General features: G+C 47.8%; 1 protein-coding gene across 4 annotated transcripts in view; it reads right to left on the bottom strand.

The window, feature by feature from the left end:
- Window positions 1-17,249, bottom strand: part of LOC139262847 (uncharacterized) — a 73,733-nt gene extending 56,484 nt beyond the window's left edge. For all 4 annotated transcript variants that reach the window (XM_070878036.1, XM_070878037.1, XM_070878038.1 and 1 more), the window contains exons 1-2: window positions 17,220-17,249; window positions 13,785-13,894 (exon numbers count right to left, since the gene is read on the bottom strand). In XM_070878036.1, the coding sequence (XP_070734137.1) occupies window positions 13,785-13,872 (88 nt within the window). In that variant the 5' untranslated portion in view covers window positions 13,873-13,894; window positions 17,220-17,249. The remainder of the gene's footprint in view (window positions 1-13,784; window positions 13,895-17,219) is intronic.
- Window positions 17,250-18,567: the final 1,318 nt, after the last annotated feature.

Here is an 18,567-nt window from a genome sequence, read left to right as displayed (position 1 = left end):
GTGCTGAGGAGCCCCAATTCTCACCCTCAATTCACTGGGTCTGGTCTCCACAGATGAGAGCGTGGACTTCGAGGAACCTGCATCGCCACGCTCCAGAAGCCATTCCACCCCAAAGCCATCTAGTGCTCCTCCGGTCATTCCCGCCTCCACTCTGGAGGTACCGGCCCTAAGCACCTCGCCACAAGGCGCCCCATTTGTCCCCAGGACGGTGCCGACCTCACGGAGGTCCCGTGGACGTGGCAGGTCTGTTCCACGAGCGCCACATGACAGCAGAGAAATGGTATAGTTGTCCAGGAGGACTGTAGACATTGGTGACCAGCGCATCGAAGCTTTGGGGGGCATATCCCGACACCTGGCCACTATGACCAAGTACGTTCTGTACATGGCGGAGTCCCTGGATGCAATAGCCAGGAACACTGCTGTCACAGGCCTCCCAGTGGTCCCCGAGCATGGCATTCCACCCTTTCGTGCCGCACTACTGCAAACGACAGATGAGAGCAAGGACCAAGATCCTGCTTTTGCATCAGAGAAAATGTTGCCCCCTCAGCAACCCCTGGTGCCGTACCCATGCAACCTCTGAACCTGCCTTCATCCCCCCCAATGAAACTCCTGGCCTGAGGAGCTCGTCAGCCAGGCGCCGTTGAGTGAGGAGGGGAAGGAGTAGAGGTGGGGAGAAGAGGGGGGAAGGAAAATGAGGTGCATGTGTGCAGGTAATGGCTGTGTTATATCTCCATCTGGGTGTATGCAATTTGTTGCAATTAATGGGGGCTGGGGACTATACTCCTGCTTTGCCTTTGTATTCTGTGTTTCTGGACATGTTGAACATGTGATTTATGTCAATGGTGGAAAAGGTGGGGTGTGGGCGGGTTGAGTGTTATTGGCTGTGATATTTATGATTTCAGACCAATGTTGGGATTAAACTTTTGTTATTGAACATAACTTTGTTGCGTATTGTCTCAGATAGCTGGACCATTACACACTGGTGATTCCTTACCATGAAAGGGTTAAATTCAACTTAACATCAATTAACATAAACTTAAAATGGCACCAAGGCGATGGGCACCTTTGATGCCTGAGCTGCACACACACAGCATTGTGTCAGCGTTGTCACTCACATCAGCGCTCTTTCAGGCAAATCTTTCAGATATCTGCTTCTCACGTAAGAGTGGGATGTAACAAATGCCAGTCACACCGCTGCTGTTCGTTCTGGTTAGTTTCAATTGTTGTGGGCGTTTTTTTGAGCGAGCGATATTCTGGGCAATATGAGTGCGAGGTGGTGAAATTGACGAAGAGCGATCTCCATGGCCCCAATTTGGGTAAATATGCTCTGTATTACAAAAAACAGTGGGCGGGCATTCATATTGAATCTCGGCGTTGATTCCGTGCGGAAAGTAACGCTGAGCGATATTATGGGCGTTGATTTTGCCCATTCTGCTGATTCCGCCCAAACAAAGTGGGCGGGCAGTCATATTTTTTCCCGATGTTAAGCACATGGGGAAAATAACGTCTCCTAAAAAAGCCCGTCAGTTTCCATTTTGTGCCAAACTGGGTGCTATATGGGCATTATATATCAGTTCAGTGGTAAAATGGGCATTAAGTGGGCGTTGAGCATGCAAATAAAGTGGAGGTTCTAGCCCCATGAATCTGTGACTAGATTAAATTGCAATTGACATCAGATTTACCAAATAAAAAGACTCCATTTAAAATTGCTCACAGAGCAGGGGATAGAAATTCAGGGCATTAACTTTTAAACTTTGAAAAGTTAGCGACAAGCGCAAAGGTTTCAGAACTTCTTTTAAATTGGACTTTAGCGCCCCAGAAAGGAGGGCATGTTAAATAAAGCACGAATGACCTCAGGGTGCTACAGGGGCACTAACACCAGAAAGCTACCCAATATCAGGTGACTTGCATCCAGCAATCATCCTTCAATCCTTCACACTGGCTCATTCCAGCTCTTTAAGGGGAGTATATATATCAAGCTGCAGCCGCTCATTTTTCAGCAGTGCGACATTTGAAGGAGACTTGAGAGGAACTGAGAGAAGTTTTTGTTATGGCTGCTGCTAATCCAGCTACAAGGCAGAGAGCTCGTCATTTTAATGATGTGGCATTGGAGGCATTGGTGGGGGCAGTCGAGAGAAGGAGGGATGCACACTTCCCAGAAACTGGAAGGAGGCCATTGCCCCAGGTGTTCAGGGCCAAATGGAGGGAAGTGGCAGAGGAGGTCTCGGTCTGCACTGTAGTTCAACAAACCCTCGGCGCGGTCTTGGCCTGCAAGACCATCTGCAGGCCGAGGCCATTGGAGGGAGCAACGTGCGGCAGCATACAACTGCAGGGAGCTGCACATGCTTCTGCATGAGGGCGACGGCTGTGAAGCCAGGTCGCTGATTGCAGTGCAGGTAGGCAGAGCAGGAGGGGAAAAGGAGTGGCAAGAGTTTGCAGAGGGAAGTGACTAGGACCCAGGAGAGGTGTGAGTTTGGGGCCCAGAAGGGGCGAGGGCACTGGGGCAGCACGGGCCAGCCCACACTGCGATACGTGTGTGCGCTAGGTCCGTGCAGCAGAGCAGGTCTCCAGTCGCCTTGGGTAATCCTTGTAACTGGACCAAGAGCTAGCTCTGTCAAGCCCATGTGGTGACTGGTGTGCAATGGCCACCACACGTTAAAAAAATCCACGCACAGGCATCTTCCACCCTTCATCTTCCCGGGATGGTGGGACTGACCTATCAAGAAAGACTGGATCAACTGGGCTTGTATTCACTGGAGTTCAGAAGAATGAGAGGGGACCTCATAGAAACGTTTAAAATTCTGACGGGTTTAGACAGGTTGGATGCAGGAAAAATGTTCCCAATGTTGGGGAAGTCCAGAACCAGGGGTCACAATCTAAGGATAAGGGGTAAGCCATTTAGGACCGAGATGAGGAGAAACTTCTTCACCCAGAGAGTGGTGAACCTGTGGAATTCTCTACCACAGAAAGTAGTTGAGGCCAATTCACTAAATATATTCAAAAGGGAGTTAGATGAAGTCCTTACTACTCGGGGGATCAAGGGGTATGGCGAGAAAGCAGGAATGGGGTACTGAAGTTGCATGTTCAGCCATGAACTCATTGAATGGCGGTGCAGGCTAGAAGGGCCGAATGGCCTACTCCTGCACCTATTTTCTATGTTTCTATGTTTTTATGTTTCAACATGTAGTTCGGGATCTGGAATATTAGGTCCATCATTGAAACACCTGTGAACGCATTACTTTTTGGCGTGGAAGCACGTCATCCTCGCTTCGAGGGACTACATATGATGATGACTCAGTGCCGGACGAAATTCCATGACCACAGTAGGGTGGGCAAAGTGAGTACATGCTTCCACACCTCCTACATACCAGCCTCTGAACCTCTGTCTGTGCGCACTGCGCAAACTATCACTCCCCACAAATCACCGACCAAACATGTACAGCTACGCAAACTCAAATCCTCATCTCATACCTTGTCTACATTCACAGCTATTCAATTTTCATCAAAAGGGTGAACCATTCAAACAGTATGTCATTTCATTAACGGAACTGACTGCTACGTGTAACTTTGGAGCACTGACAGAGGAAATGATCAGGGATCAAATGATTGAGAAAACTGTCATGTATGTATGCTTGGGGTTACTAGCCACCAGGTGGCACCACTGTTGGAGGACATTGGGTTGTCTGCACGTGTGTGCAGTCCAGCTATCAAAGGCAAGGTATCATGTAATGTAATCACTTTGGGCCCTAATAAAGCAGAGCCAGGTTTGTACCTGAGTTACTTTTCAGTATTCAGTTTATTGAGTTATTACATACATAACATTTGGTGATGAGGTAATTTAAGAACCTTTGCAAGCAAAAATGAGCATAATTGGAATTTTGGAGAGATTCGTGGAGGGAGAGGACTGGGCAGATTTTGTAGCTCGTCTGGACCAGTACTTCGTGGCAACAAAATGGAGGAAACCACTGAGGCAGTTAGGTGCAGGGCAGTCTTCCTCACGGTTTGCCGTCCGAAAATCTATGGACTCAAAAAGAATCTTCTCTCGCCTGCAAGTCCAATGGAGAAGGACTATGAGGAATTGTGTGTTCTGGTACATGACCATCTTAATTCAGAAAAAGGCATCAACATCTCACGATATCGATTCTATACGCACATTCGTTCTGAGGGCCAGGATGTGTCGGAATTCGTTGCCGACCTAAGATGTCTGGCTGGACCATGTAAGTTCAAAAACACATTGGGAGACATGCTGCGAGACTTCTTTGTAATAGGAAATCAACCACAAGGTGATCCTGCATAAGCTTCTGGCTATGGAGACACTGGATTTGAGCAAGGCCATCACGATTGCCCAGGCATGCATGATGACGGATAAAAATTTAAAGCAGATATTTTTGAAAAATCGGAACTCGGCAAGTACTGTAAACAAGATTGTATCGTCGTTTGGCAGAGTTGCCTATGGCAGGGCCTACTCAACTGCACATGCAAAACCTGTGGCTGCTCAAAGTCCGCCAACAGGAATGAATCCGATTTCACCGTGTTGATATTGTGGGGACAATCATCGGCCTCATCAGTGTCGGTTTAAACAGTACATTTGTAAAGGCTGTTCGAGACTGGGGCATCTCCAGCACATGTGTCCGCAACTGAGCAAGCGTGCTGCGACACAGCACATGGAGGATGATGACCAGTATAGCGCAGATCCAGACATGCAATCCGAGATACCAGAGGAGGAAGTGCATGGACTGTATTCGTTCCTAACAAAGAGCCAACCGATAATGATTAATGGGAAACTTAATGGTGTGCCGGTACCGATGGAATTGGACACGGGTGCGAGTCAATCAATAATGAGCCAGTGGACATTCGACAAGCTGTGGGATACTAAGGCTGTGAGGCCTAATCTGAGTCCAGTCAATGCCAAGTTGCGTAACTACACTAAAGAACATATAACGGTGATTGGCAGTGCAGTAGTCAAGGTGTCGTATGATGGTGCGGTTCATGATTTACCATTATGGATTGTTCTAGGCAATGGTCCAGCACTGTTCGGCAGGATTTGGCTAGAAAAATTCATATGGAATTGGAATGATATCAAAGCATTGTCATCGGAGGATAATACTCCATGTGTTCAAGTGCTAAGCAAGTTCCCTCGCTGTTTGAACCAGGCATCGGCAATTTCACGGGAGCCAAGGTGCAGATCCACGGATGCAAGCCCCATCCATCATAAAGCTCGGGCAGTTCCGTACATGATGAGGGAGATGGTCGAAATCAAACTGGACAGACTCCAACGTGAAGGGGTCTTATCACCGGTCGAATATAACGAATGGGCCAGCCCCATTGTTCCTGTATTGAAGAGTGATGGCACTGTCAGGATTTGTGGAGACCAAAAGGTTACAATCAACCGAGTTTCGAAACAGGATCAATACCCTTTACGGAAGGCCGATGACCTATTTGCAACACTAGCCGGGGGGAAGTCGTTCACTAAACTGGACCTGGCATCGGCTTACATGACACAGGAGCTGGTCAAGACGTTGAAGAAACTTACGTGCATCAATACTCATAAAGGACGGTTTATCTACAACAGGTGTCCTTTCAGAATTCGCTCGGCTGCAGCCATATTTCAGAGGAACATGGAGAGTCTACTGAAGTCCGTCCCTAGAACCGTCTTGTTCCAAGATGACATCCTGGTCACAGGTCGTGACACTGCCGAACATCTGAACACCCTGGAAGAGGTCCTACATCGTCTGGACAAAGTGGGACTCAGACTGAAATGTTTGAAATGCGTGTTAATGGCTCCAGAAGTCGAATTCCTGGGGAGGAAAATTGCTGCTGATGGCATCAGGCCTACAGACTCAAAAACCAAGGCCATCAAAAGTGCACCCAAGCCTCAGAATGTGACGGAGCTGTGTTCCTTGGTCTACACAACTACTTCGGTAATTTCCTACCTAGATTGAGCACTTTATTAGAGCCACTGCACATGCTGCTAAGAAAAGGCGACAACTGGGTGTGGGGTGCGTCTCAAGATAGAGCTTTTGAGAAAGCTACTAATCTGCTTTGCTCTAACAAGCTGCTGGTACATTATGATCCGTGTAAGCATCTAGTATTGGCCTATGATGCTTCAGCTTATGGAGTTGGTTGCGTGTTCCAACAAGCTAATGAGTCGGCTGTCGCATATGTTTCTAAAAGTTTGTCAAAGGCGGAAAGAGCCTACAGCTTGGTAGAAAAAGAAGCATTAACCTATGTGTATGGGGTTAAAAAGATGCATCAGTATCTGTTTCGTCTTCGGTTTGAACTGGAAACACATCACAATCCACTCATTTCATTGTTTTCAGAAAACAAATGTATAAATACCAATGCATCCCCGCATCCAGAGGTGGACGCTGACATTATCTGCCCATGATTATATTATTCGCCATAGACCTGTCACCAAGAATTGTGCCGATGCACTGAGCCATCTGCCATTGCCCAGACCGGAGGTGGAGACGCCACAACCTGCAGACCTACTGTTAGTTATGGATGCTTTTGAAGGTAAAGGAACCCCTGTCATGGCTCAACAAGTTAAGACAGGACCCGATATTATTGGTTGTGAAATGTTGTGTCCTTAGTGGTGAATGTTCTGCCATACCCAAGCAAATGGATGATGAGAGCAAACCTTACAACTGCCGCAAAGATGAACTATCCATTCAATCAGATTGTTTACTGTGGGGTAATCGTATTGTTATGCCGAAAAAAGGCAGAGAGAAATTTTTACATGATCTACATAGCACTTATCCTGATATTGTCATGATGAAAGCCATTGCCAGGTCTCATATATGGTGGCCTGGAATTGACTCTGATCTGGAATCATGTGTGCATCAGTGCAATACTTGCATGCAGCTAAATAAAGCATCAGCGGAATTGCCGCTGAGTCTGTGGTCATGGCCATCTAAATCATAGTCCAGGATCCACATCGACTTTGCAGGTCCCTTCCTGGGAAAGATGTTTTTAATTGTGGTGGATGCATATTCCAAGTGGATAGAGTGTATAATCATGTCATCCAGTACATCCACAGCTACCATTGAGAGCCTTTGTGACATATTTGCTACTCATGGTTTGCCCGACATCATTGTAAGCGACAACGGACCTTTCTTCATTCGTCTGTGGTTTCAAGAGTTCATGAAACTCAATGGTATCAAATATGTGAGGTCAGCACCATTCAAACTCGCATCTAATGGTCAAGCAGAACGTGTGGTCCAAACCATCAAGCAGAGTGTGAAGCGTGTAACTCAAGGTTCACTGCAGACTCGCTTGTCATGCATATTGTTTAATTACAGGACAAGACCCCACACGCTTAACTATTGATGAAGAGCGAACTCAAGCTCTCTCTTGTCCACCCTGACTTAAACGATCATATTGAATACAGACGTCAAAGGCAGCAGTGGTATCATGATCGCGCTGCTGTGTCACGCGACATTTCTATCAATGATCCTGTGTATGTACTAAATTATGGTCAAGGTCCCAAGTGGATCGTCGGTACTGTTACGGCCAAGGAGGGTAACAGCGTGTTTACCGCCAAGCTCAAGATTGGCAAACATGCAGGAAACATGTTGATCAGATAAAGCTGCGGCACACGGATGAACCGGAACAGTCTAAGGAAGACACAATCAGTGACCGACTAACCTACCCTCAGTCATCAGAGGACTCAGCTGTCATCAATGAATCTGGACTTTCAATCCCTGACATGGTCATTGCCAGTCCCATCAGAACAGCTACCCAACCCCCAGTCATAACTGACTCAGAGCGCTCGCCCAAGGCTGGAGTTGAACTGAGATGATCAACTCGGGAATGGAAAGCCCCGGACTGTCTCAATTTGTAAAAAGACTGTTACTAATATCTTAAAAGGGGATATTGTCATGTATGTATGCTTGGGGTTACTAGCCACCAGGTGGCGCCACTGTCGGAGGTCATTGGGCTGTATGCACTTGTGTGCGGCCCAGGTATAAAAGGCAAGCCATCATGTAATGTCATCATTTTGGGCCCTAATAAAACAGAGCCGGGTTTGTACCTGTGTTAGTTTACAGTATTCAGTCTATCGAGTTATTACATACATAACAAAAACAACGATCCCCACATTCGGGAACGCTTCTAATGGAGGATGACAAGTTGACATTGGACAAAGCAACTAATTTGGCCACCAAATTGAATCAGCACTTTCCGATTCAAAAGCGATTGAATCGTCTGCTCCCCCTGTGCAGCAGACTGCAGCTACAGCCCATGTACAAGGCATTCGTCCAAAGTGGAAATCACAGCAGAGACCTGGGGCTAGTAATAAGCCACCCACTGCGGATCGCGGACTTTACTTCCACTGCTTTAACTGTGGGGACAAATCACATTCGGCAAAGGGTCCTAACTGCCCTGCTAGTGGGAAGAATGCATGTGGTAAAATGAACCATTTTGTTCGTGTCTGTCGCTCATCGCAGCATATTCGACATGTGGACAACCCCGATAGTGATGAACCCAGTATGGTTTACTCCGTTAGTGACATTTCGCACATCGGTTCGGGCAAATTCAAGGACTGTGAGGTAAACATTGACGGCACGCCCTGCTGCCTCCTCATTGAACTAGGAGCCAAAGTTTCATATTGAGCGAGGCTGTGCTCAAACCCCATTTCACGCACTGTTAACTGCAACCCACAACTTCCACTCTAAGTGTGTTCTCCGACTCCAAAATTGGGGAACTTGGGTTCATGTCTATCCTGATGTACTGCAAGGACATAATATTGGAGAACTTTTACTTTTATGTCACAAAGGGATGAAGCCTCATGGGTGTTGACCTGTTTGACAAGCTTAGGTTCAAAGGTAAAACCCACCTGTGTACACAATGGACTTTGACAAGCAGCATCCCTCAATCTTCACAGGGTTTGGAGTGACAACAAAATTCTGCCATCGTCCCCGCGTTGACCCTTCCATCAAACCAGTTACGTAGCAACTTCGCCGTCTCCCATTCGCGCTTCGCAACCAAGTATCCGCAGAATTAACATGATTCGAATCTCAGGGAATCATTGAGAGCATCAACTCCTCATGCTGGATCTCGAACTTAGCCATTGCTTGCTGTAAAAATGGGGAGATCTGCCTGTGCATCAACCTGAAAGAGGTCAACAAGGCCATCATCCCTGACAAGTAGCCTCTTCCTACCGTTGACGAACTGTCTTCAGAATTCCACGGCTCAATAGTCTTTACGAAACACGACATGCGCCGCAGTTACCTGCAAATACCCCTAGTGGAGTAAACCGCTCACGGCATTCACAATGCATGATGTTCTGTATCAGTATCAACGCATTCCCTACGGACTAGCTTCTGTACCAAGTGCATTTCAGAAGATTGTCACGACTATGCTAGCAGGCATAGAGGGAGCCCTCAAATTGCTTGATGATATTGTCGTCCATGGATGGGCAATGGAAGAACATGACCAGTGACTTCACACAGTTATGAATAGACTTACTACACATAACATTACACTTAATGCCAATTAGTGTATATTTGCTGTTGGAGAAATAAACTTTCTGGGCTACAGAGTCACAGCACAAGGTGTCAAGCCGACGCTTGACAACATTGACGCTATCCAGCAAATGCAGGAGGCTATCACCATCAAGGAACATTCATCATTCCTCGGCACTTGCAACTTCTATCTGAAGTTCATCCCGCATTACGCGCACATTGCCGAACCACTTTGCAAGTTGCGGCACAAGGACGTTCCTTGGGAATGGACAGATTCCCAGGCTCAGGTATTCACGACGCTTCAGGAGAAAAACACATCCCCTCCTATCCTCGCGCACTTTGATCCGAATGTCACTACATACGTCACCACGGATGCATCAGTCGCCGCCATAGGTGCTGTGCTCTCGCAAAGGATTGACGGCCTGGAATGCCCAGTAGCCTTCGCCTCTCACGCGCTCTCGTCTGAGGAACGTAAATAATCTACAGGGGAACACTAAGCACTCGCTTGCATCTACGCATGTGAACGCTGGCACATCTACCTCTATGGCAAGAAATTTACCCTCCGTACGGATCACCAAGCACTAACTACGCTACTCGCTACAACTGGATGTTGGCACAGACCACTCCGAATCAGCCGATTGTCAGATCACCTTCATCAGTATAACTTTGATGCACAGTGCATCGCTGGCAGTCGCAACCACGTAGCTGACATGCTCAGCCGCTCGACTCCTGCTTCGGACTCTGGTGCTGACTTGTTCACAGATGACGACATATATGTCATGTCGATCATCACTCCATCCATCAGAAACCTTGTCTCCTGCGAGAACTCAAAACCGAATCACACCGAACTCATGGTGTCACAGCAGGCCACCAATCTGGGCCCCAGCAGATTGGATGGGGATGCTGAGGTGCTGCCCTGAGGGAGTGGCAGTGGGTCAATGGAAAAGGAGCCTGCAGACCTCTCTCAGGATGACATGGTTCCTGAGCCCATCACTGACACTCCGCCATTGCACGTAATCCAACCAGCCCAGCCTGCTGCCACCCAGCCTGAGGTGGTGCAGTCTGCAGCCGGGGTCTTCCAGGCCCAGAGCTGGTCGAGGGCGTCCTGCAAGGCCAGCAGTAGTCTCTGGCCCTGACACTCAGCAGCCTTCCACCAGCCCTGCTGCAGCTACAGGGGACACACTGCGAAGGAACTCTAGATTAGGTAAAGCCACAGTTGCGCGGGGATATAAGGTATTACACAAGGGTGAGTCTTAAATTTCATTGGTGTTTAGAATTCTGGTGAGTGTTATGAGATAAATTTTAATTGGATTGTTGCATATTTGGTGCTGCCTCTCATTTCAGTTTTGGGACTGTGATATGGAAGGGGAAATTGATGTGTTGATGGGGATGTGCAGAGCAACCGGGAAGTGGGATGGGATTCATTGGAAGCGAAGTCTGATGAGGCTGTCACGGATCGTCCTTGCAGAATGCTGATTGAGTGGCTGCCTCCTCAGTCGCTGCTGTTGCTACTCTTCCTCCTCCTGCTCATCCTCCTCCTGCTCCTCTTCCTCCTCCTGCTTTTCCTCCTCCTGCTCCTGCTCTTCCTCCTCCTCCTCCCCCTGAAACTCGTCCTCCTCCTACTTCTCCAGGTGTGGTGCAGCTATGGCTGGTGGCAATAGATGTGCCCTCATGATGGCCAAGTTGTGCAGCATGCCTATAATGACAAAAAGGGACTCCCGCTCAGCCGAGTACTAGAGGACTTCTCCTGAGCGGTCAAGGCAGCAGAACCATTGCTTGAGCGCTCCGATGGTCTGCTCAATGATGTTCCTAGTGGCAGCATGGCTCTCGTTATATGAGTGCTGGGCAGGAGTGTTTGGGTTGCGGAGAGGAGTCATGAGGCAGGTGGAGAGCGGATAGACTTTGTCTCCAAACAGCCAACCGCGAGTTTGATGTGGTGACTAGACGAGAGCCGGCACACAGGTCTGGTCCAGGATGGATGCATCGTGGCTGCTGCCAGGAAAGTGGGCTTTGACGGTGAGGATTCGATGTGTGTGGTCACATACCAACTGCACATTCAGTGAGTGGTAGCCTTTGCAGTTATGGAATACCTCAGGATTGTATGCGGTTCCCACAAAGCAAGGTGGGTACAGTCAATGGTGCTCTGCACCATGGGGATGCCCGCTATCCTGGCTAAGCCACATGCACGATCGAACTGCTTCTCTCTGGTCATGGGGAACGAAGTGTATTCCCTTCTCCTTCTGTAGAGAGCATCTGTGACCTCACTGATGGAACATTGGACGGCAAACTGGGAGATGTTGGAGATGTCTCCTGTTGCACACTGGATGGATCCATTGGCGTAGATATTGAGCACGATGGTGACCTTGACTGCCACTGAGAGAGCCATCATCACCCTGGTCTGGGCTCGAGGTCTGGTTGCAGCAGGTTTCAGAGCTCTGTGACCACGTCCTTGCTGGAGCGCAGCCTTCGAACACACTGCTCCTCAGTGAAATTGATATACGAGAACCGCTGCTGGAATACCCTGGGAGGGTAAGATCTCCCATTGACAGCCCTGTTGGCTCTCCTCCCTCTGGCCACAGTTTGCTGTCTTTTTCTCTGCCTAAAATCTACCCGATCCTGGCGCCTTTAAATAGCACTGCTCCAGCCAACACCCGGCTGAAACACGACAGCTCGTTGTCAACACCAGGTGGTAAAACAGGGGGCGAGGGCCAAGATAACTTCTGGAGTGGTAACGGGGCGCTGCACAGGGTGATGACGTCAGCATCGCCAGGCGCAGCTGAGCGGGACGTAACCTGTCAGCGCTGTCGCAAAACCCCCACCCAATTTAGTGGGAGGTGCTGTTCTTTCCTTGCCCGGGGCAAAAATTCATTTGTGCCCCCCCCCTTAATGGACAGGAGGGCACAAGCAGGGATGTGGTCAGGAGGGGCTGGCTGCAGTGGCACAAACCTTTCAATGATCTCAGTAGATCACAAAATGTTACTGCAAAGCCACACTCAACCTCATCCTGCTGTGCTACTCATCACATCCCCATCACTCTGCCTTCCCTACCCTACTCCTGCACATCCTTACTCACACCAACTTACCTTGCACCTCCACCTATCCCCCTGTCTCTATCTACATTATCACATCCCCATCTCATTAGCCACCCTCGCACACACTCTAATCCTTGGCCAATTGTACCAACTAACAGCACACTATTGTAGGTACTTGGGTCTTTAGCCAATGTTCATGTAGAGTTTCTGCTAATGTGTTGTCAAACATTGAAATATTTATTTTGAACACTTTGCCTTCTTGGACAGATTTGTGTGCACCTTTAGGTGGTTTAATGAATTATAGTGAATGGTGAGACATAATGGTACCCCTGCAAGGGTACTGAGTGTGAAAGGAAAGGCTTGGGCATTGCAGGGATGCTTTATGGTGCTGCTGTGGGGTGGTGCCAACCTGACGCATTATGTGGCAGCCAGGATGTATACAGCCAAGTGAAATAAATCTGGCCATGGTGAGGCCATCTCTAGCCTCCCGGGCAGCAATGTGCTCAGGTGCTGATGCTCTGTGTCCTGAGCAGCATCATGTGATCGCAGAGAATGTTGGTGATATTATTGGTGCTGCTGATGTGCCTGGTGCTGCTGGTGTGCCTGGTGATGCTGGTGTTGGGGCTGATCGTGGTGGGATTCTGAGGACTATTGTGAGGTTTTGTCAAGGGCACCGATGCTGCTGGAGTAGATGGCAGCTGTGGTTGAGATGACAGAAGCGATCTGTCAATGGTGAGAGAGGTTGCTCCACGGAGGTGTCAGAGGTTAGATAATTTACTCCAAACACTTCCAACCTTCCGAAAGCTAAAAAGTGTGTTCCAATCCCTGAAGGCTGCAGCTTCTAAGATTGGAAGTGAACAGCTGGGGAATAGTAGCTTTTATACTACAGGTACTTTTGCAGCTCTCAACTATTCAGAGGGATGTAGAGTCATTGAAAATCTGATCTACTGACCTGACATGATCCCCGAGCGCCATAGATCTCATCTAAAAAGCTGGAAAAATGGGAAGTACATTTTAACTAGTTGTTAACTGTGTCAATTGGCTCGCTCGCCGCTTGGTGTCGGGTCTGTAAAGCACAGACAGACCCCGCACTTGGGAAACTGACGTGGAGGCGGGTTCACAGCGGGACCTCGACCCGCTGACAATCTTTTTTGTATTTTGACAGTGGACCTGCCTCCAAACTCACCCTCTGAGCGCTGGAACAATCCCGGCCTGTGTGTGTGGTTTCATTAAACACTTTGATAAAGTAAAACAATATGACTGTGATTGGTGGAAATAAGGCACTTACTTTGTGTGAGAACAGATGGAAGTAGAAACAGACAGAAACTGAACATCAAAACAGCTGGCATTTTGCAGCAGAAAAATCGTCGACTCATTTCACAGATTCAGTCTCTTTCCCTGTAAGAAATATACACATAGATATACATTTATATATAGTACAACGTGATTAGTTGACGTTAATTTGATAAATTTATAAGTTATATGTGGAATGATTGTTTGTGGTGCCTCTCATTTCAGCTTTATGCCCAGGAGGACTCTGTGATGTTCCGTGAAAGAGGGATGGTAAGATGGGGAAGTGGTGAGCAACGGGGATCTGGGGTTTCATTCATTGGAACCGGAGTCTGAGGAGGTGTTCACGGACAGCCCGCCCGGAACGGGGAACTGCTGCCTGCCCCCTCCCTTCCTCCCCCTCCTCCTCCTCCTCCTCCTCCTCCTCCTCCTCCTCCTCCTCCTCTCCCTTCCATGGTGAAGCCCGCTCTCCTGGCAAAGCCACATGCAAGCACCTCCTGCTTCTCTCTGTTCAGAGAGAATACAATGAAGTCCTTTCTCCTGGAGTACAGCGCCTCAGTGACATCCCGGATTCAGTGATGGATGGCAAACTGGGAGATGATAGCTATATTTCCTGCTCCAGACTGGAAGGATCCGGTAGCAAAAAAATTGAGGGCCGCGGTGACCTTGAGGACCGCTGGCACCGCATTCGTCGGCATGCTCTGAAGCTGCAGGTCTGTTTGCAGGAGGTGGCAGAGATCTGTGACCACCTCCTTGGTGAAGCGGAGGCTCCTAATACACATTTGCCAGCTTCAGCGCAGGTGGGAGAAGTGCTCTCGGAAGACCCGAGGTGGAGAAGGCCTCCTGCTGCGAACCCTCCTGCCTCTCCTCCTCCTCCCTATGTGAGCATCCTGTTCTCTTCTTCGCTGCCTCCTCTCCCTCTCCCTATCATACTCGAGCGCGAGGGGGACTGCAAATAGAGCCCCCATGACTGGGAGCAAGTGGTGTGAGCAGAACCCTTTTAAAGTACTTCATTGGCTGTAAAGCGCATTGGGATGGCTGGTGGACTTGAAAGACGCTATATAAATGCAAGTCTCTCTTTTTTTCAAAATATTCCAAAGTGCTTTTCAACCAGTGAAATATTTTTGTAATGCAGACACTGTTGTCATGTAAGAAACACAGCAGCCAGTTTGCATATAGCACGGTCCCGCAATTTGTAATGAAATTAATGACCAGTTCATCAGTTTTATGAGTACTTTGAGGGATGAATGCTGACCAGGCCTCCAGGATAACTCTGCTGCTCTTCTTTGAATGGTGCCCAGGGATCTTTAATGTTTACCTGAGAGGGCAGAGGGGCTATCAATTCATCTTCTCATCTGAACGAGGGCACCTCCGATAGTGAAGCACTCCCCGAATATTGCACAGAAATAATAGCCTAGATTAGGTGCTCAAGGCTCTGGAGTGGGACTTTAACCCACAATCTTCTGACTCAAAGGCAAGAGTTCTAACACTGAGCCACGGCTGGCACCTTATATTTAGATGCTTTTTTCTGAAAGTTATGTGAAAATAATAATTTTTATATTTGGTATAACAAATTGAATATATCATACCATCTCTGAAACTAAATTAATTTTTTTACTGATCTATAAAATGTTGGACAAAATCTTCATGGGCTTATCTAACTGGTCCTGACTTAGGTCATGTGAGTAAGCCATGGCAATAGGTGGTTATATTAGTGTTGCAGTGTTAGGTTAACCACATTTGGGCCTTGTGGAGATCGTTGAAGGATGTTGGTCTGGTTAATGTAGCACTTCCTCTAAGGACCCCCCCTGCCCTAGCCCTGACCTCACATCTTTCTCCAGTTTCTCTCGGATCTCCCCTCATGATTTTTCCCAGCTCATCCTGTTCATGAGACTCACTTCCTGCTCCTTTGACCCTATTCCCATCAAACTGCTGACCACCCAATTTCTAATTCTGGCTCCCATGTTAGCTGACAATGCTACTGTTTCTCTCTCCTCAGGTACTGTCCCCCTATGCAGTCATCACCTCTCGCCTCAAAAAAAACCGTCGACCCCTCCGTCCTTGCAAACTGCCGCTCCATCTCCAACCTCCCTTTCCTCTCCAAAGTCTTTGAACATGTCGCCTCCCAAATCCGTGCCCATCTTTCCCGCAATTCCATGTTTGAATCCCTCCAATCCGTTTTCCGTGCCTGCCACAGTACCGAAACGGCTCTCATCAAAGTCACAAATGAAATCCTTTGTGACTGTGACAAAGGCAAACTATCGCTCCTATGCCTTCTTCACTTGTCTGCAGCCTTTGACACGGTTGACCACTCCATCCTTCTCCAACGCCTCTCCACTGTCGTGCAGCTGGGTGGGACTGCACTCGCCTGGTTCCATTCTTGGTTATCTAATCGTAGCCAGAGAATCACCTGAAATGGCTTCTCTTCCTGTCCCCGCATCATTACCTCTGATGTCCCCCAAGGATCCATCCTTTGCCCCCTCCTATTTCTCATCTAACATGTTGCCCTTGGCGAAATCATCTGAAAACGCAGCATCAGTTTCCACATGTACGCTGATGATACTCAGCTTTACCTCACGACCACTTCTCTCGACCCCTGCACGGTCTCTAAATTGTCAGACTGCCCACCCATCACCCCTGTGCTCACTGACCAACATTGACTCCCGGGTAAGCAACACCTCGATTTCAAAATTCTCATCCTTGTTTTCAAATCACTCCATGGCCTTGCCCCTCCCTACCTCTGTAAGCTCCTCCAGCCCCAGCACCTCCTGAGATGTCTGCACTCCTCTAAATCTGCCCTCTTGAGCACTTCTGATTATAATCGTTCAACATTCGGTGGCCATGCCTTCTGTTACCTTGGCCCAATGCTTTGGGAATCCCTGCCTAAGCCTCTCTGCCTCTCTACCTATCTTTCCTCCTTCAAGACGCTCCTTAAAATCTACCTCTTTGACTAAGCTTTTTCTCCATATGTGGCTCGATGTAAAATTTTTATCTCATAATATTCCTGTGATTCGCCTTGGGAAATTTCACTACGTTAAGGCGCTTTTTAAATATAAGTTGTTGTTTTGTTATTAAGATTTTTTCAACTAAATTGGGCATCACTGATTCGTTAAACAACTGAATAACCAGCAAAACTTTGAAGGACAATGAAAACCTTCAACAGAACCAGAACATCACTTGCACGACCAAAAAAAACAAATCCAGTTAAAGACAACATTTTAGATATCGACCAGGAAAGCTTAAAATGTGGAAAATAGCAGATGGCCGTCATTGAGTTGCAAGAAACCCTCTTAGAGTAATTTTATGAAAAAGGATGTGAAACCATATTACCATATGCCCTTGTTTAGTCTAAAAGGTGCAACATATTTGAGAATTGCGATCACATTTACATAATTTCTTTAAAAAGAAGTATGATTGCAGTAAGATTGCCTACCTTGTGGGAAGAGGCTCGTGAAGGAGTCCAGAGACTGAGCAGCAAAGCTCCCAGCACAGCGATACACAACACTCTGGGGTTCTCAGTCATTACTCTGCACAAAGTAACTGACGTTACCTCTTGTGAAATCACAGGCAGGCGAGCTTCCTCTTCCCTTTCAGCTCAGGGTTCAGACATCATTGGTGTTGGGCATGTTTGAGTTGAGATAGAAAATTGGCTCAAAATAGGAAACGGACAGTAGCTCAAAATGGGAACTTATCAAGCTCAAAATCATGTCGGGTTGAGTAGCAAACGGCTCAGTCTTGGGAGAAGATAATTTTAAATGTAACTGGATGAGCTCAAATTGCTGAACTGATGGACAATCGGAGAATCTGTTGATTTATAATGAAAGCAGTGTTATACCATGAAGTGCCGGGGGTTGAAATTCTGGGGTTCCAGCTAATTGTGCCCATTTACAGGCCTTCGAGAAGCCTCTTAAAATTAAGCTCGTTATTTAGGTGCAGGGTGTTAAGGCCTGACTCGAATGTACTGACTTATACGAGACACATGCTGAAGTCAAGGTCACTCAGGACCTGCACCTTTAATTCCAGCTCTCCATAAGAACATAAGAACATAAGAATTTGGAACAGGAGTAGGCCATCTAGCCCCTCGAGCCTGCTCTGCCATTCAACAAGATCATGGCTGATCTGGCCGTGGACTCAGCGCCACTGACCCGCCCGCTCCCCATAACCCTTAATTCCCTTATTGGTTAAAAATCTATCTATCTGTGATTTGAATACATTCAATGAGCTAGCCTCAACTGCTTCCTTGGGCAGAGAATTCCACAGATTCACAACCCTCTGGAAGAAGAAATTCCTTCTCAACTCGGTTTTAAATTAGCTCCCCTGTATTTTGTGGCTGTGCCCCCTAGTTCTAGTCTCCCCGACCAGTGGAAACAACCTCTCTGCCTCTATCTTGTTTATCCCTTTCATTATTTTAAATGATTCTAGAAGATCACCCCTCATCCTTCTGAACTCCAAAGAGTAAAGACCCAATCTACTCAATCTATCATCATAAGGTAACCCCCTCATCTCTGGAATCAGCCTCATGAATCGTCTCTGTACCCCCTCCAAGGCTACTATAGCCTTCCTTAAGTAAGGTGACCAAAACTGCACGCAGTACTCCAGGTGCGGCCTCACCAATACCCTGTACAGTTGCAGCAGGACCTCCCTGCTTTTGTACTCCATCCCTCTCGCAATGAAGGCCAACATTCCATTCACCTTCCTGATTACCTGCTGCATCTGCAAACTAACTTTTTGGGATTCATGCACAAGGACCCCCAGGTCCCTCTGCACCACAGCATGTTGTA

Source organism: Pristiophorus japonicus, chromosome 4 (assembly GCF_044704955.1).
Source record: "Pristiophorus japonicus isolate sPriJap1 chromosome 4, sPriJap1.hap1, whole genome shotgun sequence".
NCBI classification, from domain to species: Eukaryota; Metazoa; Chordata; class Chondrichthyes; family Pristiophoridae; genus Pristiophorus; species Pristiophorus japonicus.
Note: the sequence above shows the minus strand (reverse complement) of the source record. Positions and strands in the feature narration are given on the sequence as shown.